The sequence below is a fragment of the Trichosurus vulpecula genome, chromosome 6 (genome assembly GCF_011100635.1).
Source record: "Trichosurus vulpecula isolate mTriVul1 chromosome 6, mTriVul1.pri, whole genome shotgun sequence".
Lineage (NCBI taxonomy): Eukaryota > Metazoa > Chordata > Mammalia > Diprotodontia > Phalangeridae > Trichosurus > Trichosurus vulpecula.
In genome coordinates, this window is record NC_050578.1 from 275,941,991 (window position 1) to 275,960,726 (window position 18,736).

The 18,736-nt window shown below is 44.9% G+C and overlaps 1 protein-coding gene across 1 annotated transcript; it reads left to right on the forward strand.

Annotated features, from left to right (window-relative positions):
• The first annotated feature begins 6,399 nt into the window (after positions 1 to 6,399).
• Positions 6,400 to 8,784, forward strand: CST6 (cystatin E/M). The gene is made up of 3 exons (XM_036765652.1): positions 6,400 to 6,664; positions 7,394 to 7,513; positions 8,656 to 8,784. Exons 1-3 carry the CDS (start codon positions 6,419 to 6,421, stop codon positions 8,737 to 8,739), a joined length of 450 nt encoding a protein of 149 aa, XP_036621547.1. The 5' UTR covers positions 6,400 to 6,418; the 3' UTR covers positions 8,740 to 8,784.
• Positions 8,785 to 18,736: the final 9,952 nt, after the last annotated feature.

The window sequence follows — 18,736 nt, forward strand, 5'->3', positions numbered from 1 at the left end:
GCTGACCTCTGTCAACATTTGGGCTCTTTGAGCCAGAAGGGACACATTCCTCATTGTACAGATGGAGAAACTGAGGCACACAATGAGTTAGTAATGAAACTAGGACTTGTGTGCTCGGTTGCCTTCCATTCCCCTCTTCATCTTTGTCAAATGTCTGTCTTGGGTCTCTGCTCCTCAGGCCTTGCCCTCTCTGCTAGCAGACAGTGAACCAATCTGAGCAATGGCCTAAACCCAGTGTTAATGACTTTCGGTGTACTGGGGGCTGAATCCTGCACAGGTTACTGGTGCCCATGTGCAGAGGAAGCCTTCATTAAAGCTGCCACCTGTGCTTGAACCAAACTTTAGAAGCTCTGACTGGCCATTGGGAGAGAGATTCATGACTATGAGGGGTGGGGGGGAAGGGGAGCCATAAAATAAAACCATAACAATTGAGTGGGGGCCTGTGGCACTCTGCTGTCTGCAAAGAACCTTCCTTATAACGTGGGGAGGGATTCCTACTTTAAAGCTGAAGAAGTGGGGGCCTGGGAGAGGGAAGGGCTCTGAGTCACAGCATGGCTGCATCAGGTGTCATTCTAGCTCTCTTGACTCTGGGTCCAGGGACTTGGAATGGCCCGGCCATCCAAGGAGACTATAGACTATAAGGACCTTAAAGTCAACTAGTCTAACCCTCTGCACTTTACCAATAGGGAAATTGAGGCCCAGAGCAGGGAGGCCTCTAGCTCAGGGTCATATACTAGGTGTTCTGCCTCTGTGTAGGATGAGCCAAATCCAGAACTAACCCAGATTTCTTGAACCTGAGGTTTGCCTGGAGTTGATATGAAGGGGAAAAGATCTCACGGGGTGCCCTGGACTAGGCCTCAACCCAAGGGACCCAAGAGGAACACAAATCTCAGGAATGTGTCCAGTTGGAGCATGTTTGATTGACACACTTGGCCTCCCCATGAGCCAGCCACCACCCTCAGTGTCTTATCTGTTCTGGGGCCCAGCCCAGCCTCTGCCCCCACAGGGAACAGCTGGGCAGCTGCCCACCATGTTTTGCTCCTTCCGTCCCTTTAAGGCAACAACGTTGGCAGCTGCCCACTGTGCATCACACCTGTTTTCTAAGCCAGGGCTTGGCAGAGGGCGATGGAATGTACAGGAAGTCCTGGGATCATCGATTTCGAGCTGAAAGTGTCCTTCAAAGCCATCTATTGCAACCCTCTCTGAGGGCCAGAGAGAGGAAGTGACCTTCTCCAAGGTCACAGAGGTTGTCAGGAGCTCAGGTCCTCTGACTCTGGGGCTCAGAACTGGCTTAGAGAGAGTTAAAGGCACACAAAAGACATGGTAGGCAGAAGATCAGAAGACGGGTAAAAATCTTGGTTCTGCCGCTTAACAATGACAAACCTCAATAAAGCACCTACTATCTGCTGAGTGTTATCTAGTCGTTTTTCAGTTGAATTTGACTCTGTGACCCCATTCAGGGTTTTCTTGGCAAAGACACTGGAGTGGTTTGCCATTTCCTTCTCCAGCGCATTTTTCAGATGAGGAAACTGAGGCCAACAGGGTGAAGTGACTTACCCAGGGTCACACAGCTAGTACGTGCCTGAGGCTGGATTTGAACCCACAAAGCTGAATCTTCCTGACTCCAAGCTTGGAGCCCTATCCACTGTACCACCCAGCTACACCTCCTAGATGATGGGGCCAGCCCTGTCCTCAGAAGCCTTATATTTTCTTGGCTGTATGTGTGGAAGGAGGTTGGGGGTGAGGAGAGCACATAGACAGTTGAATACAAAATTTAAACCCAGTAATTTTAGGGAGAAAGAGTCACCACAAGTCTGATTCAAAGGTATTTTATTAACAACAAAACCGGCATTCCAGAGGGCACAATGGAAGGAGAGAATGAAGGGATATAAAGTCACTAGAGGAATGGGACTGCCATGGTTGGATCCGAGGGAACAGGAAGCAGTGATCAGGGAGGGAAGCTTCCGTCCAGGCTGTCTGGGACATAGAATCGCAGAATGCAGCCATCACCCCATTCACAGGAACAAAGGTGATGTTGCTTTTATCAGTAAGGGAGAGTGAGCAGGAAGGGGCAGAGAGGGGATTAGAGCAGATGGGGAGACCCCCATCCTGCCTGACAGCCTAGACAGGATCTCTGAAATCCTTGGTATGGGACTCTATACTTACTGGTAGAGATGAAGGCCTTGTGCCTGCTATGAGGGGTGGGAGAGGGGAGAGAGCAAAGTCTGGGAGTTTCCTTCGCAGTCTCTTGGGGCTTCACAGGCTTCAATTCAAGCTTTGAGAGAAAAGATGGGAGATGCCAACCTCTCTTCAGGTTACTGAAGGCAGAAAAGACACCGGGAAGAAGCCACCCTGAGCAGAGGTGACTGTGTCAGTGCATCCCCCTGCCCGGCTTGCTAGGGAGCTTTCAGGTGAGATCTAGGACTTTCCCATTGGGAGCAAGGTAATTGAGCTCAGCCAGTGGGCTTTGGGACTAAGGCTCTGACCAGCTAGCATCCATCCTCTTCCTTCATTATATGGGCCAAAACCCTGGCCAGAGGGGATGTGGTGCAAAGGACATTTCTGAGAGGACCAGGGCAAAGGGCTGGGGTGGGGGAGGGGGGACCAACCACAGCCTAGGAAGCTGGGTGTGGGGCAGCTCTCAACGCAAATCTGGCCTCTCTCCCCATTCTGCCTGGGGTGGGGGGGGAACTCTGCAGGGGGCCAGTGACAGGAAATCATAATCAGTCAATCAGGTAGGCAGGCAGGCAGCACGAATTGCTTAAGTGGTTACTGTGTGCCAGGCTGTCCACTAAGAGGTAAGGATGGGGAATTCACCTTAATATATCTACCCCCAGGGGGGTGCGCCCATCTTCCATTTAGGTGGGCTTTCCCCAGCAAACCAGGAATAGGCTTTGGAATGACTGAATCTGCTGCAGCAGCAGCTGCTTCCAGAGCGCTCAGCCCATGGACAGTAAGGGGGTCAGACAACTGGTTAGAAGGAGATTACAGGGGTCTCTTTGCTGGCACTGGGGGCAGGACTCTGTTGCTTTGCTCATACTCAGATCTGGGTCACAGTCCTTGGTGGCAGTCACAGGGTGAAGAGGAGCACTAGCACACTAGAGTTTGTGGGCCACAGTGGAATGGGGACCCTCCCCACAGTTTCAGGCAGAAAAGAGTGCTTGTGGTTACTTACAGAGCAGAGCACAGGCCAGGAGAGTAGCAAACACCTCTCTTTAGATCATATCACCTTGAAAGAATTAAAAACTTACAAGTCCCCAGAAACATCTCTGCAAACAGCTGCATAAAACTCCTGAAGCTTGGGACAGCGCACCCTCCACCCTGGAAGCAGAGCCCTACTTTAACAAACAGTTAAAAGTCAAGTAATAGACTGGAAAATGAGCAAACAATGGGGGAAAAAACACTGACTCTAGAAAGTTATTATGGTGACAAGGAAGGTCAAAACACACACTCAGAAAAAGATAAGAAAATCAAAGCTCCCACATCCAAAGCCTCCAAGAAAAAATATGAATTGGTCTCAGGCTATGGAAGAGCTCAAAAAGGATTTTGCAAATCAAGTAAGAGAGGTAGAGGAAAAATTGAGAAGAGAAATGAAAGTGATGCAAGAAAATCATAAAAAACAAGTCAACAGTTTGGTAAAGGAGACACAAAAATAACACCTTGAAAAACAGACTAGGCCAAATGGTAAAAGAGGTACAAAAAGTCAATGAGGAGAAGAACGCCTTAAAAAGCAGAATTAGCCGAATGGGAAAAGAGGCACAAAAATTCCCTGAAGAAAACAATTCCTTAAAAATTAGAATTGAGCAAATGGAAGCTAATAACTTTGTGAGAAATAAAAAAAAAAACATTAAAACAAAACCAAAAGAATGAAAAAATAGAAGAAAATGTGAGATATCTCATTGGAAAAAACAACTGACATGGAAAATAGGTCAAGGAGAGATAATTTAAGAATTGTTGGACTCCCTTAAAACCATGATCAAAAAAAGAACCTAGACATCGCCTTTCAAGAAATTATCAAGGAAAACTGCCCTGAGATTCTAGAACCTCTAGAACCAGAGGGTAAAATAGAAATTGAAAGAATCCACTGATCACCTCCTAAAAGAGATCCCAAAATCAGAACTGCCAGGAATATTATAGCCAAATTCTAGAGTTTCCAGGTCAAGGAGAAAATATTGCAAGTAGCCAGAAAGAAACAATTCAAATATCTTGAAGCCACAGTCAGGATAATGCAAGATTTAGCAGCTTCTACCTTGAAGAATCAGAGGGCTTGGAATGTGCTATTTCTAGGGTGCATTAGTATTACAACCAAGAATTGCCTACCCATCAAAACTGAGTATAATCCTTCAGGGGAAAAATGGATATTCAATGAAATGGAGGACTTTCAGGCACTCTTGAGGAAAAGACCAGAGCTGAACAGAAAATTTGACTTTTGACTTTCAAATACAAGACTCAAGAGAAGCATAAGAGGGTAGACAGGAAAGGGAAATCATAAGGGACTTAAAGAGGTTAAAACTGTTTACATTCCCACATAGGAAGATGATCCTTGTAACTCATAAGAATTTTCTCATTATTGGGGCAGGTAGAAGGAGTATATATATATAGACGGAGGGCACAGGGGTGAGAGGGGAATGTACTGGGAGAAAGGGAAAGGGAGAGGTAGAAAGGAGTCAATTATCTCACATAAAAGAAGCAAGAAAAAGCTTTTACAATGGAGGGAGAGAGGGGGAAGTTGAGGGGGAATGAGTGAGCCTTGTTCTCATCAGAATTGACTCAAAGAGGGAATAACATATACACTCAATTAGGTATAGAAATCAGCTTACCCTATAGAAAATAAGGAGGGGAAGGGGATAGGGTGATAGAAGGGAGGGAAGATTGGGGGAGGGGGTAGTTAGAAGCAAAACACTTCGAAGAAGGACAGGGTGAAAGGAGAGAGAGAATAGAATAAAGTAGGACGTATAGGTTGGAGGGAAATACAGTTAGCAATAGTAGCTGTGAAAAAAAATTTTTGAAGCAAGTTCCTCTGACAAAGGCCTCATTTCTCAAGCATATAGAGAACTGAGTCAAATTTTTAAAAAGTCATTACCCAAATGATAAATGATCAAAAGATGTGAAGGGTTTTCAGATGAAGTAATCAAAACTATGTTTAGCCATATGAAAAAATGCTCTAACTCACTACTGATTGGAGAAATAAAAATTAAAACAATTCTGAGGTACTACCTCATACCCATTAGATTGGCTAACAGGAGAGAAAAGGAAAATGACAAATGTTGGAGGGGATGTGGGGAAAATGAGACATTAATGCAATGTTGGTGGAGTTGTGACCTGATTCAACCATTTTGTAGAGCAGTTTGGAACTGTGCCCAAAGGGCTATAAAACCATGCATACCCTTTGACCTAGCAATACCGCTATTAGATCTGTATCCCAAAAAGATTAAAAAAACAAAAAGGTAAAGGACTTATATGTACAAAAACATTTATAGCAGTTCTTTTCCGGGGGCAAAGAATTGGAAATTGATGCCCATCAATTGGGGAATGCCTGAAATCATTGTGGCATATGATTGTGATGGAATACTGTTGTACTGTAGGAAATGCTGAGCAGGATGCTCTCAGAAAAACCTGGGAAGACTTACATGAACTGATGCAAAGTGAGCTGTCCTGTGTACCAAGTAACAGTAGCACTGTGAGATGATCAGCTGTGAATGACCTAGCTATTCTCAGCAATACAACAATCCAAGACAACTCTGAAGGACTTAGGATGAAAAACAGTATCCACCCTGAGACACAGAGCTGATGGTGTCTGAATACGGATTGAAGCAGATTTTTTTTTACTTTATTTTTCTTGAGGGTTTTGGGGTATTTTTGGTCTATATTTCCTTTCACATCACTATTCTGGAAATGTTTCTCATGACTACATATGTATAACCTATATTGAATGACTTGTTTTCTCAGTGAGGGTGATGCGGGTGGGAGGAAGGGAGAGAATTTGGAATTCAAAGTTTTAAAAATGAATGTTAAAAATTATTTTTACATGTAACTGGGGAAAATACTAAATAAACAAGAGATGGGAGAGAGCCCCTGAAATGAGGGAGCTGAGCTCTGAGATAGGGGTGGGGGCTGAGCCCCCTCACTCTCCCCACCCAGAAGGACTCCAGGGTTGTGTCCCAGGAGGAGGAATGGAGGGCAGAGGCAGAGGCATAGTTTCCATCCAGGCCCTGGGTCTGGTGAGATACAAGACCTGTCAGACAGCTCTAAAGGGTGGGGCCTTTTACCTAAAGTGGAGGAGGAGGGGTGAGGGAGGGGACTCTCAGAGATGTTCCAGCACCCCGCCCAGGGGGTGGGGCTCCCAAAACAGGTAAAAAGCTCTCCTGGCCAAGAGTGCTCACCTGTGCTCCCCAAGGCCCTGCAGAAACACCCCAAGATGTTACTCTCCCTGCTGGTCCTCTGTGGCACCTCTCTGACCCTGTCCTTGGCCCAAGGAGACGAGGCAGGCAGTCCTGATGCCAGGCCTCCTCAGCCAGGGAACATGCTGGGTGCCCGGACTCCCATGTCCACCACACACCCAGAGGTGAAGAAGGCTGCCCAGTATGCTGTGGAAACCTTCAACAGGGGTCACAACAGCATATACTATTTCCGAGACTCCAAAATCATCAAAGCTGAGAAGCAGGTAAGGGGCCGGAGGGGAGCCAGCCACTGGGGGTGAGGGCACCAGGCCAGGCTGGGAGGGGCAGGAACAGCGTAGACACAGGAGGCCTGGTGGGAATGCAGGGCTCTGGGGGCAGGAGGAGGAAGCCCCCGAGGGAGCTGTGCTCTCATGCCTTTCCCAGAGGCCCTGGTGGGAGATGAGCTGCTGTATGGTCTGAGGGTCCAAAGTGGGGCCTCCAGGGTTCTCAGCTGGCTTTGTCAGGCCCCCTTCAGGGTTTCAAGGCAGGCTAGACTTTTGCCAGGTCTGTCTGTGGGTCCTGGAGGTTTCTATTTGGTTTTTTTCTGTTGGCTCTTTCATGCCTTTCTGTCCCTTTGGGGGCAGACTTGTAAGAGCAATAGGACAGTGGGAACCCTGGGAAAGGGTCTGCAGGATGCTTTGACTAAGGCAGCATTGTTGAAGGAGTTGGGGGGCGGGAAGAGAAAGCTTGAGGCTCCACGAAGGAAAAACTTTAAATCCTTAAAAGGATCCAAAATGGGCTGCCTTGAGAGGTAGTGAGCTCTCCAGCCCTGGAGGGCTGGAGCCAAGTAGAGGCTATCGGAGTTCCTGCCGGAGGGGTCGTAGCAGAGATTCTGATTCACTTATGGCTTGGACCGGGTGGCCTTGGAGGGGTCCCTTCCAGCCTGGGAAATGGGTGATGCTTGCCCGCTGGGCAGCCAGCCCCACACCTGAGGGAGGGAATGTTGTGTCTAGCTCGTGTCCGGCATCAAATACTACCTGACCATGGAGATGGGAAGCACGGAATGTCGGAAGGACTCGGTGGCTCTCGAGGCAGGGAGCTTGGCCGGCTGCCCCTTTTCCACAGAAGGGGAGGTAAGAAGCACGAAGGGGCCTGGGTGCCCAGCCTGGCTCGGGGGCAAACCCTTGGGGGGAGGGCTCCTGAGACCCCAGGACTGGGCCTCAAAGAGGCTGGGCATCTCACCTCAGATGGGAAGCAGTATCCTTAATGTCCTGCCCCAGGAATGTCTGTCTGTCTGCTGGTGTGTGTGTGTGTGTGTGCGAGTGTGTGTCTGTCTGCCTGTCTGTCTGTCTGTCCTGTCTGTCCATATGTCTGTCAGTTTGCTGGCCACTGTCTGCTGGTCATTGTCAACACTTGCCTAGATATCTTACTCCCTGAGAAGAATCCTTGAGTTCAGGTTTTTGTCAGCCTGTGCCACCCCTGCCTCCCAGACCCCCGCCCTGCCCCCATCCGCATCCTTGGCCTCCAGAAGTCGTCCTTCCGGCCTAAAGTGCCAGAGGCTTCTGATTCCTGGGCAGTGGACAGGAGCTGGGCACAGGAAGCAAAGAGCAGCTGGGGATGGGGTCATGGCCAAGTGAATTCTCAGGAGCTGAGTTCGAATCAGAGCACTGCCACTTATCTGGGAGACCTTGGCCATTTTCTCCCCCTCTCGGGACCTCAGTTCCCCCTCCTGGAAGATGACCTCTCACGTCCTTTCCAGCCCTAAATCTACGGTCTGATAATTCTGCCTGGGGGCATATGCCTCCGAGGTTCTGTGGCCATAAGGAGGCTCCAGGACAGCTATGACCACCCACCTCTGCTTTCACATTTAGGATGGGAAGGGTCTTAGCATCACTTCTTCCCCATTCTGTGGAGGGGAAGGGAGGCCCAGAAAAGTGGGGTGAGGCTGTAGTCGCAGAGTCACAGGCTCTGGCCAGGCCAGCCTTGGCTTCCTGCCCCAGCTCAGGGCAATGGGCTGCCTCAGGAGGCAGGGGGCCCTCTATTCCAAGAACCCTCTGGGCTGAGAAGGATGAATTCATTGTTAAAGAGATTCCTGATCTAGGCCCCCCTGCTCTGAGGTTGCTTGTCCTGGCCGCTGGACCAGGCAACTGACCTCCGCTGTCCTCCCAGGGCAGGCAGGGAGGGCTTGGGCCAGGTCTAATCCAGGCAATGGAGAGGGGGCCTGTGGGAGAGTGAGGACCTTCTCCATCCTTTGGGCTTGTCTCTGTTTCCCTAGAAACTACAGTGTCAGTTTGAAGTCCTGGTGGTTCCCTGGACAAATGAGACCAGCGTTCAGAAGTTTTCATGTTCAGCCATCTAAGGCGGCCCTGGCTTGTCCCAGCACAGATGGGCCTGCTCTTCAGAGAAAGGCGGGGGTGGGCTAAGGGTGGGGGGATCTTCCAAGGGGCATAGTGATTGACCAGAAGCCATGTCTGTCTGAATAAACGGATAAATGGATTGTCTTCTCTGCTTACCTCTCCCAGCTCCACTGAGATCCCTGAGCTAGGGCCTGGGAGGGAGGGGAGGGGACAAGTCTCTTCCAGGAAATATTAACATTGTTAAAACTGAAAGTTTGGTTGAAGAAGGCAAACAAGCTAGGTGATAGAAAAATCCATGTTGTTTATCATTTTCCCTCAAAGCATAGCGAAGCTAGCTTACTTGTACATACAAGGAGTCAGAGCATAAACTCTGGCTATCTGAACAAAGAAATGAAAAAACTTATATACGTTATTTTTAGCAAACTCAACAAGCCTGTGTTACCTCACTTTTATGATGCCCGTGTATGTTTAACCATGATACAAGAAGAGGATTTTCCTCAATGGAATAGATTTGTAAATACAATAAGATAAGAGTGTTGACAAGGGTCAGTTGAAGTATATACCCGTAGAATATTAAGTGAGGCAGTCTCTCAGGATTAGGGTCTCATCCCTTAATGGCTAACAGGGAAAGAATGTTCTTAGGTCAGCCAGATCTGGCCTTGTTAACAGAGAAAAGATATTCTCTGAGCAAACTCGAGAGAACAAAGAAGCCCAGCTCCTGGCTCTTCAAGCGGGTCATTAATTCAGGCTCTGGGTCTTATTGAAATTACAAAAATGATATAAAATGGTATAAAAGGTTCCACATTTCCTCCTTTTGGTCAAAGGTAAGCTGAAAGCTTCACTTGAAGACCAATTAAGGTATGGAAAAATCTCCATCTTCCTCAGGGGTGAAGTTCTACACATCCTTATCTAGATGGATTCAGGTGGTTTTTTTTTTTGTCTTTCTGTGGTTGGACATCCCCAGAGATGGACAGTAATTGTAAACTAATTGTAAACAAGCAGAGGGAGCAAGTTGCAAGGGGCATCAGGGTAGGGAGCATAATGGCTAAAGATACCAAAGACATAGACAAACAGTCTTGGGAACGAAGGGATTCAGAAAGGGAAAGAGCATTTCTTTGTTCAGGCTCTGGTCCAGACTCTTGGGAAAAAGCTGTCTGCATCTGATGCTGTCCCCTTCAGGCTCTTTGAAACTGGAGGGCAAGGTCTTCTATGGGCTCAGATGTCTACTTGAGAGCAGGGGCAATCCTCAGATGTGACAGAAGGATCAAGGAGTCCATATCCACATGTTGGCAGCTATAGGAGTAGTCAGACCTAACAGGAGCTCCCAGAACACATATGATTTGATGATTGAGAGAAAAACAGCACAACATAGGTCCCAGCCACACAGGGCTAAGTTCAACCAGTGCAATAAATGGTTCAGTATCCCAGCCACACAGAGCTGAGTTTAAACAAATACAATAAAGTTCTTCTCATAATTCACAAAACTGCACAATTACATTGAGTCAGGTACAGTCCAAACCACTTAGATGGTTCACAATAGAGGGGGAAATTTGCATGTCACATGTTCTACATTTACACATTAAATAACCAAGAAAACTTAAACACAAACCATACAAAGTAATGCAATCATTATTAACAATGTTGAACGTCATAAACTTCCTTGTATCCCAGTAACACAGTACATATAACATCATAAACTTTTAGTCATGCCATGTCTCTTTGATGGCATTTACAAAATAACCCACAAGCCATTCTTAACAAAGCCTTAGACAGGCATGATATTAACAAAATAATATTCTCACAAGTCTTCATATCATTACCAAGAATTAAAGACCCTAGCTTATACAGAATGCTAGTTTCAGTCCTGTAGTAATCTAATATGTTCCATAATCAACTATTTTAATAGATTTATTACTGTACTTACAAAACCTTCTGATTATAGAAATTTGCCACTAAGAGATTAGGGACTTAGAGTAAGGGAATGATATTTTCCCCAGTTTCCTGTCATCTCCAGGCAGAAGTTGTGTCAAATTGCAAGCTGCATTGAGCCAGGCTGCCAGGTTTAAATCATACCTGCAGTTCACACCTGTCTTCCCTGCAGGGGTTGCTGGCATCTTGGGTCAGCCTTCCTTGATATTCACACCTGGGTTAGACTCAGAAAAAATAGTCAGTTAACAGTCCCATCAAGTCTTTGAATAGTAAGTTCGAATGATCAGTTTTAAGATATGACTTAAGGAACATCCTTAAGACTAGTATTAAATAATTGCATGATGTTTCTGATTTAATTCCAGCAATTAATTGCACAATTTGTATACAAAGTAACTTTAAATCCAGGTTACATATTCCCAATGTCCATTTAAAGCAGCACCTTTTTTTTTTTTTAGATGCCTGATTGTAGTTATCTGGTCCCTAGAGAGTAAAAGAGAGTTCTGCTTCTCTGGTTCAGATCTAGAAATTCTCAGATAATTCTTACTTAATATAACTTAGTACAATCACTTAAATTTGGCTCTCCTTTTTTTTGAAACTTCAGAGTATTTCAGTTTATATATCATCTGCTGTTTCTATCCTTACCTAAATTTTGTACCTGGTATAAGAATCCTTTAAAATATGAAGGTCCAACCATAAATTGAACTCATCTTCCTTTTAAAATCATCAGACAGATACTTTACAAAGGAGATATAATTTCACCTGTACCACTATCTTATACAATTTTCTTGTGCAAAAATCCTAATTTAAGATATTATTACCAAAACATACTTATTATTTTTAATTTCCGTGATTGATAAATTTTGGAGCCAATCATACCCATCTGTACATAATTCTTAGGGGAATCAATCTGATACTATGGCTTTTTTTCTCACAATTTGCTACCCCCTTTCTTTTTTATTAGACATTTATCACATTACATCTTTGTCTTGTTACTTTGTCTAATCATTTCCTCCTTTTGGAGGATGTTATCTCTATATTATTTTAATTTTTATTCAGTCATGAACATAGGTTAAAATTGCAAGCTAGTCATTCCTGCATCCTATTATAATAACTCAGAGGTATTCCAATATTCATCTATTACCTAATAGATTTAGCATTGTGCTTACGAAACTTCTTGATAATATAAATTTGCTATGAAAGAAAAGAGGGACAATGTTGTATATCTTAACAGAAGAAAAGAACTTCCTTAGCTCTGTTTGATTCCAGGCATGAGTCATATCTGTTAGCCAATCATATAGCCATTAGATGCTAAAAGCAGGGCTTAGGAGTGATCAGGTGGGGATTTTCCTTTTCAGAAAGGAAATAGCAGAATTGGGAAATAGAGTCAGAAAGATCCTACCCAGGCCGTGTCCAAGGTCATCTTCAGAAATTTTTCCCAGGCACAGACATCCACCTTTAAAGTTCTCAGCCTGTAATACCTGCCATTGTACTACTGGTTTCACATGACCTATCCCTGTAATCAGAGCTTAAAACAATATTAAATTGTAGTCCCATAAAATCTTAAATAGAAAATAAATATCCTTCAGATAGGACTGTCCCAAATTTCACTGAGCTAATAATTATCAAATCAAGCTACATAACTTTTCTGTCTTTTAAAATACTTTCTCACACTCTTTCTCAACTTACTTAAACCATCTGAAACTAGTATTCTCTTGGGACAGGAGAGGCTTAGCTAACTCCCATTTGTCCCCAAACTTTCTTATCTGCCTTTCATATTTCCAATCAAACCTTTAGTAAATAAATCCAATCTCTCAAACCCATTATTCAGTCTTCCTTTACATTTCAACCATAAGACAAAATACCTCATAAATTAGTGATTTTTACTGACATAACTGTCTGTACTGGAATCCATTCCAGCTTAAACAAAGCAAAGAGGTTAATGACCAACCTCACAGACTGATGGATTTATGTCCCCTGTGTACTCATTCTGGAGGAAAGGGACACTTTAGGAATCAAATCTTATACCCATTGATAAACTCTAACTCTTACTTAAAATAACAAAAACATTTTTCAATACATTTCTAGAATTATTTCCCTTCTTTAAAAACAGTTTAAAATTTATCCTGATGTTAAAAGGAGTGCTCACTAAACTTTCCTGAAGAAAATTATTTAGAAGGTTTTAAAATGATAGACATCTCCTTCTTTCTCCCTGAAGCAAATTAACCCTTAAACACTGGCATTCATTAACTAAGTTGGTGCCAAATGTCCTCATTCTCAAATATTGCACAGAATTCCTAGATATTACAAAGTTCCTTAGTCAAAAAGGTGTTGTAATGGGGAAGACACTTAGTTTCTATAAATTACATACCCAATTAAATTAACCTTATCACAATAACAAAGTTTACCAGGACTTTAAAAACTTTCTCCATAAGACTTCCTCTACACAGAAATTTTACACAAGATGGATAAGAATTCATGGCTAGATGGTTCCAAAAGTCCTTGTTTCAGTTAACAACCTCAATTTCTTAATTAGGCACAGTTGTTAATCTAATAACATCTAGATTATAAGAGGAATTGTTTTTTCCTCTATCAATACAGGTAATGCAATATTAACCAATTTGTGTAATATAACAAATTTAGAAATATAAGTACACTACAAGCAATTATCATTTATTTAAAACTTGAAACAGAATCTATTAATTAACAATCAGGTGACTGTAACTTAGTTGGATGAGCAAGTCAAATCTGAATTCATAATCACTATTGGTAACATTTTAATTTCTAAGCATTGTAAAAGATTATTATTTATAAAATCACATTTTTTCTTCAATATTGCTGATACATCTGTTTGCCAAATTACACAATTTAGAAATGTAACAATGCCCTAAACATAATTAGGCATTTTAAAACTTGAAACAACCCATTTATCAATTTAGGTGAATGCATTTCTAAATCTCCTTGCATAGAGAATCTTTCATCTCATCATTTGAAACTATAACTTTAAATCACCAGGTATATTCTCATAATAGAAAACTTTTTCACATAGAAAATCTGTTCTCAAAGTAAATATCAGTATTATTAATTATTTACTTGTTATAAGTTCCAAAACATCAATTTTTATCACATTCCTTTAGAAACCCAATTCACATAATCAAAATCAGATTAAAATTGCTACAGTATCATTTCTTACCACACAATGGTCTTCTCAAATTTCACAATTCAAGAGAATTTTAGAAATACAAAAACAATAATTTTCAGATGACATCAATTGTATTTCCAGATTACCACATATAGCAATTATTCAGCTTGTTACTTTTGGTATTTAAAAACCACTTCAAATTAACAATTACATTAATTGAAAGAGAGATAATAATGTTGTGTCTAACATATACCAGACTTTATGTTATACATTTTACAATCATTATCATCTTGATCCCATAACAAACATCATTATTATTTTCCCTTTAAAAATCAGGAAACAGGTCAAACAGAGATTAAAATATAGTTTTTCAATTGGAAAAAAGAAGTGTGAAATTACCTGCAGCAGAAGCTGGTATCCTAGTGGTAACAATTCTGGGAGGCAGAGTTTAGAAAAACTAACCAAAGTTCAAATCCATCTACCTTGCCCTTCCCCTACAACTGCAGAAGTTACTGAGCCTAGAGTGGGTTTTGCAGCTGCTGGGGACAGAGTGGGCAGAATGCATAGGACTTGGGTGACATTTCCAAGCTTTGCCAAAAGGGATGGGCTACAAAGGTACCCAGGGGGCACAGGACTGTCAGGATACTGTCAGTCTGTGAATTTCTGCCCTTCTGCTCCTTTTGCCAGGTGGGGAAGGGTGATTTAAGTTTTCCCTACAGTTCTCCTACATTCTCTTCTCCTAATCTGATCTGGGACAAAAGGAGTTAACAAGAATTCTTGTGGCTGTTTAAATTTCCCACACTGAGATACTCTATTAACTCTGGGGAGGGAGTGGGGAGTGATAAGTGATCAGCATTGGGAGGAGGTGTTTCAGCAAGAGTGTGCTCCCGCAGTGATTTTATAGCCTCAGGAGTTCTCTCCCAAAATTCAACTAACCAGTTTCCAAACTTTTAATGAATAATCAATCCCAGAATCTGCTATAATGTTTCAGCTCTATTTTTTTCTGCAAGTCCAGTTGGCCAGACCAGACATTACCAAAAAAAAAAAGAGTCTCTGTTCCCCTAAGTGCAGCCTTAGAATTCTCTGGCTACCTGCGTTTCAGATTTTACACGGTATAGACATAGAGCACACGCTCTCACACAGACAATTAACAGACAATTAACAAAACAAATACAGAACAAATACAGATTGAGCTCAGAGTTTAAACAGAGAATTAGAAGTTTTCATGAGTTGGCTATTAGCACCCCTATGGTCTTTGGGGAAGCCTTGGTGTTCCTGATTTTCTGACTCTCCATATCCTGTCCCTGAGGAAGGGGGAAAGGGGAGATGGAGGAGGACTAGGGCAGGTAAGGGAAGGCTAGGAGTAAGGATAAAATGCATTTATCCTCCCCATAATCAGAGCTTTTAAGGTAAGGAAGCAGGAATAGGGCAGAAGGCAAAAACAGAGCCCTTGAGGGAAGGGGGAAAGGTTGGGAGGAGGAGAGAGAGGAGGCAATGGTAGCAGAACAGAGTTACCCCTCCCCTGTTAGAGTAGGTACTGGGAGACAGAGGGGGAGGGGGTAACAGCAAAGTGCAGTTTTTCTCCCCCAGATCCGGGCCTCCAAGGGAAGGAAGGGAGGGAGGGAGTGAGGAATAGGGTGGAGGGAGTGGAGGAATGGTTGGACTTCTAATTCTAGTTTTTGACTGATCCATAGCTAATTTTCTAGATCAATCAATGTTTCCAGGGGATCTATGTATGTTTGACTACAGATCTGTTTTTTGCCACAGATTTGATCCCTGCCCCCAGAGCTATCTTAAAGGGAATTTTCAGACTTCAACCAATTTTGTGGGAGTCCTTCTTGGAAGCTGGGAATGGAGACAACTTACCCCCCACCTTGTCAAGGCCAAAATTCCAGGAAAAGTTAATCCTGTGACGCCCAAAGTGTTGGCAAGGTTGGACTGCTTTGTCCCATTTCCATCATTTCCATCCAAAGTTCACAGCACCATAACTGTTAAACCTGAAAGTTTGGTTGAGGAAGGCAAACAAGCTAGGTGATAGAAAAATCCATGTTTATCATTTTCCCTTAAAGCATAGCTAAGCTAGCTTACTTGTACATACAAGGAGTCAGAGCATAAGCTCTGGCTGTCTGAACAAAGAAATGAAAAAACTTATATACATTATTTTTAGCGCACTCAACAAGCCTGTGTTACCTCACTTTTATGATCCCCATGTATGTTTAACCATGACACAAGAAGAGGATTTTCCTCAATGGAATAGATTTGTAAATACAATAAGATAAGAGTGTTGACAAGGGTCAGTTGAAGTACATACCCGTAGAATATTAAGTGAGGCAGTCTCTCAGGATTAGGGTCTCATCCCTTAATGGTTAACAGGAGAAAGAATGTTCTTAGGTCAGCCAGATCTGGCCTTGTTAACAGAGAAAAGATATTCTCTGAGCAAACTCGAGAGAACAAAGAAGCCCAGCTCCTGGATCTTCAAGTGGGTCATTAATTCAGGCTCTGGGTCTTATTGAAATTACAAAAATGATATAAAATGGTATAAAATATTCCACAACATTTAGAGCCAACTGTGTGCCAGACTCTGTGCCGGCTGGAGATAGGACCAAAGGTTAAAATGTACTTTCCGATGGAAGAGGGGACCAGAGGAGACCTCTCTCTCCATCTCTCCCCACCCTCCAGGGCCACCTGGGTCTCACCCTCCAGTTTCCAGGGAGAATTTTGCTGTTGCTTTATGACAAGGGCTAGAAACAAACCCTGGGGAGAAAGGGCTCCTTAGGGCTTGGGGGGGGGCGGAACAAGGGGCAGGAAAAATTCCCTATTCAAGAATCACATCTCTCCCTTTCACCTGTGTCCGCCCTGCCTAGACATCTGGACACACATACACACCCAGAGACAGCTGGACACGTGTACACATACACAGAGAACCACACAATCCATGGAGCAAAGGAATGGTTCCTTGGAAGAGGAAATATTGGCCCAATTGGGGCGAGCCAAAGTAGAGTTGGGAAATGGGCATGTGATAGGTAGGTTCTCTCCCATTAGATCCCCTGCTCCAGCCTCTCCTGAGCCTGCCCCCTCCATCCTCCAGCAGCAACTTCTGGCTGCCCAAAGCCAAGGATACTGGAGCCCTCGATGTCCTTTGGGCAGAGGTCTGGCTCCAAAGGCACCTCCCCTGAAATCCCCTGAAGACCCTGATCCCCCAATTCACTATGGTGGTCGTGTTTCACCACTGGCCTACAGGAACAGGGCTCTAATGGTGGAAGGCTAGGCAGAGTAACAGGGTGGGGCCAGAGATAGTTTGACCCAGGAGACTTCTCAGAGTCTTGCAGGTCCAATAAGAAAGAGTTGGGAGGAGAGGCCCAGGATGCATATGGGGAGCCCCTAAAACAGAGGAGCTCTGGCCAGTGGGGGGGTCCTGTGATGGGGGGTCCAGCTGGATTCTGTGCTCCCTCCTCCCCCGCTCCCCAGCTGAATGTCCTCTTCTCAGATTTCTGCTAGCATCCTGCCTTTTCATGCCACTTATTCCCCTATTGCTCTGTTCCTTCTTATACCCTACAACTCTGATTTCTAAATTCCCTGAGGGCAGAGGCCGAGTCTCATCCTGAGATCCCAAGCTGAAAAAGCTCTCACGCTCTCATTTTTATATTCTCCTCCCTAAGTGTAGGGCCGGTATATAGCAGGCACTTAATAAGTACTCACTGAATTGGAACAAACAGAAGCCTTTCTGAGTTATAGGCTCATAGGCCTTAGACCTGGGACCCTTGAAGCAAGGTTCAAGTCCCTCAGTGGTCATTCAATCAATCAATGAGCATTTATTAAGCGCCTGTTATATTTCACAGATGAGGAAACTGCAGCCAGCCTCCTACAGTACTGAGTGGATGCTTGGGCTGCATCACTGGTGTGGCTCCCGGCCCACTGAGGCCCCTTCGGTCTCCTTTCTAGCATCCTGCCATGCCAGGGTCATGCCTGAGGTTCAGCTTGGCATTCTTCACTGGCTACCACTCGGTATTTCACACCTGGCCCAGGTCACCTGCAGGGTGGAAATGTCTATGGGCAGGGCGTCTTCATTAGTGGAAACTGACTCAGTGCTGGGCCCTTGGGGAGGAGTGTTTTCATCACTGGCTTCTCTGGGCATCAGGCAGAGAACGGAATTTGCCACAACACTTGCCTGGCCTAGTGATGGGTGACTCAGGCACAGGTGACACCTGGCCCTTGGGCATGATCTTGAGTAACCAGGGTTCCTCGTCCTCCCTGGCTCCCTGGTCCTGGGAGAGTCAGGGAGTCCTCCCCGTCTGGTTCATCAAGTGGGTTTGGGGCACACTGAGTGCCTTGGGCAGCTTCCAAGGCTCCAAAGGGGAGGCTGTGCCTTGAGCCTTCCTTAGCCCCTGCTTCGGGAGCTCCTTTTTGGCCTTCTGCTGCCTGAGTTACCTCCCAGAAGCCAAGGAGCAGATGCTCAGCTGGAGGCACTGGGGATGATGCGAGTCCCCCAGCATCCCCCTGAAACCCTCCTAGGAGACCTCCCCCCACTCCCCCCTGTCCACAACATTTCGACTTGGAAATTTCTGTTGTTCCCTAGCGGCTAGATGGAGGGCAAAGCCTGGAGTCAGGAAGACCTGAATTCAAATCTGGCCTCAGATGCTCACTAGCTGTGTGACCCTGAGCAAGTCACCTAACCTGTCTGGCCCCCCTCTCCTCATCTGTAAAAGGGGGGATAGTGAGAGCACCCCCGCCTCCCAGGATTGTTGTGGAGCTCAAATGAGAGCGGTCACAAACCTTCAGATCTCCCAAGAACCCCTTTTCCCCTAATTGCTCATCTCTGCCCACAAGAGTCTGGGGCAGGAGAGGCTCTGGCCACGGCTGCCCAGGCCCAAGCTGGGGACTCATCAGCTACATTTGAGCCGGGGGCTCTCCAGCCCCTCCCCCAGCCCCAC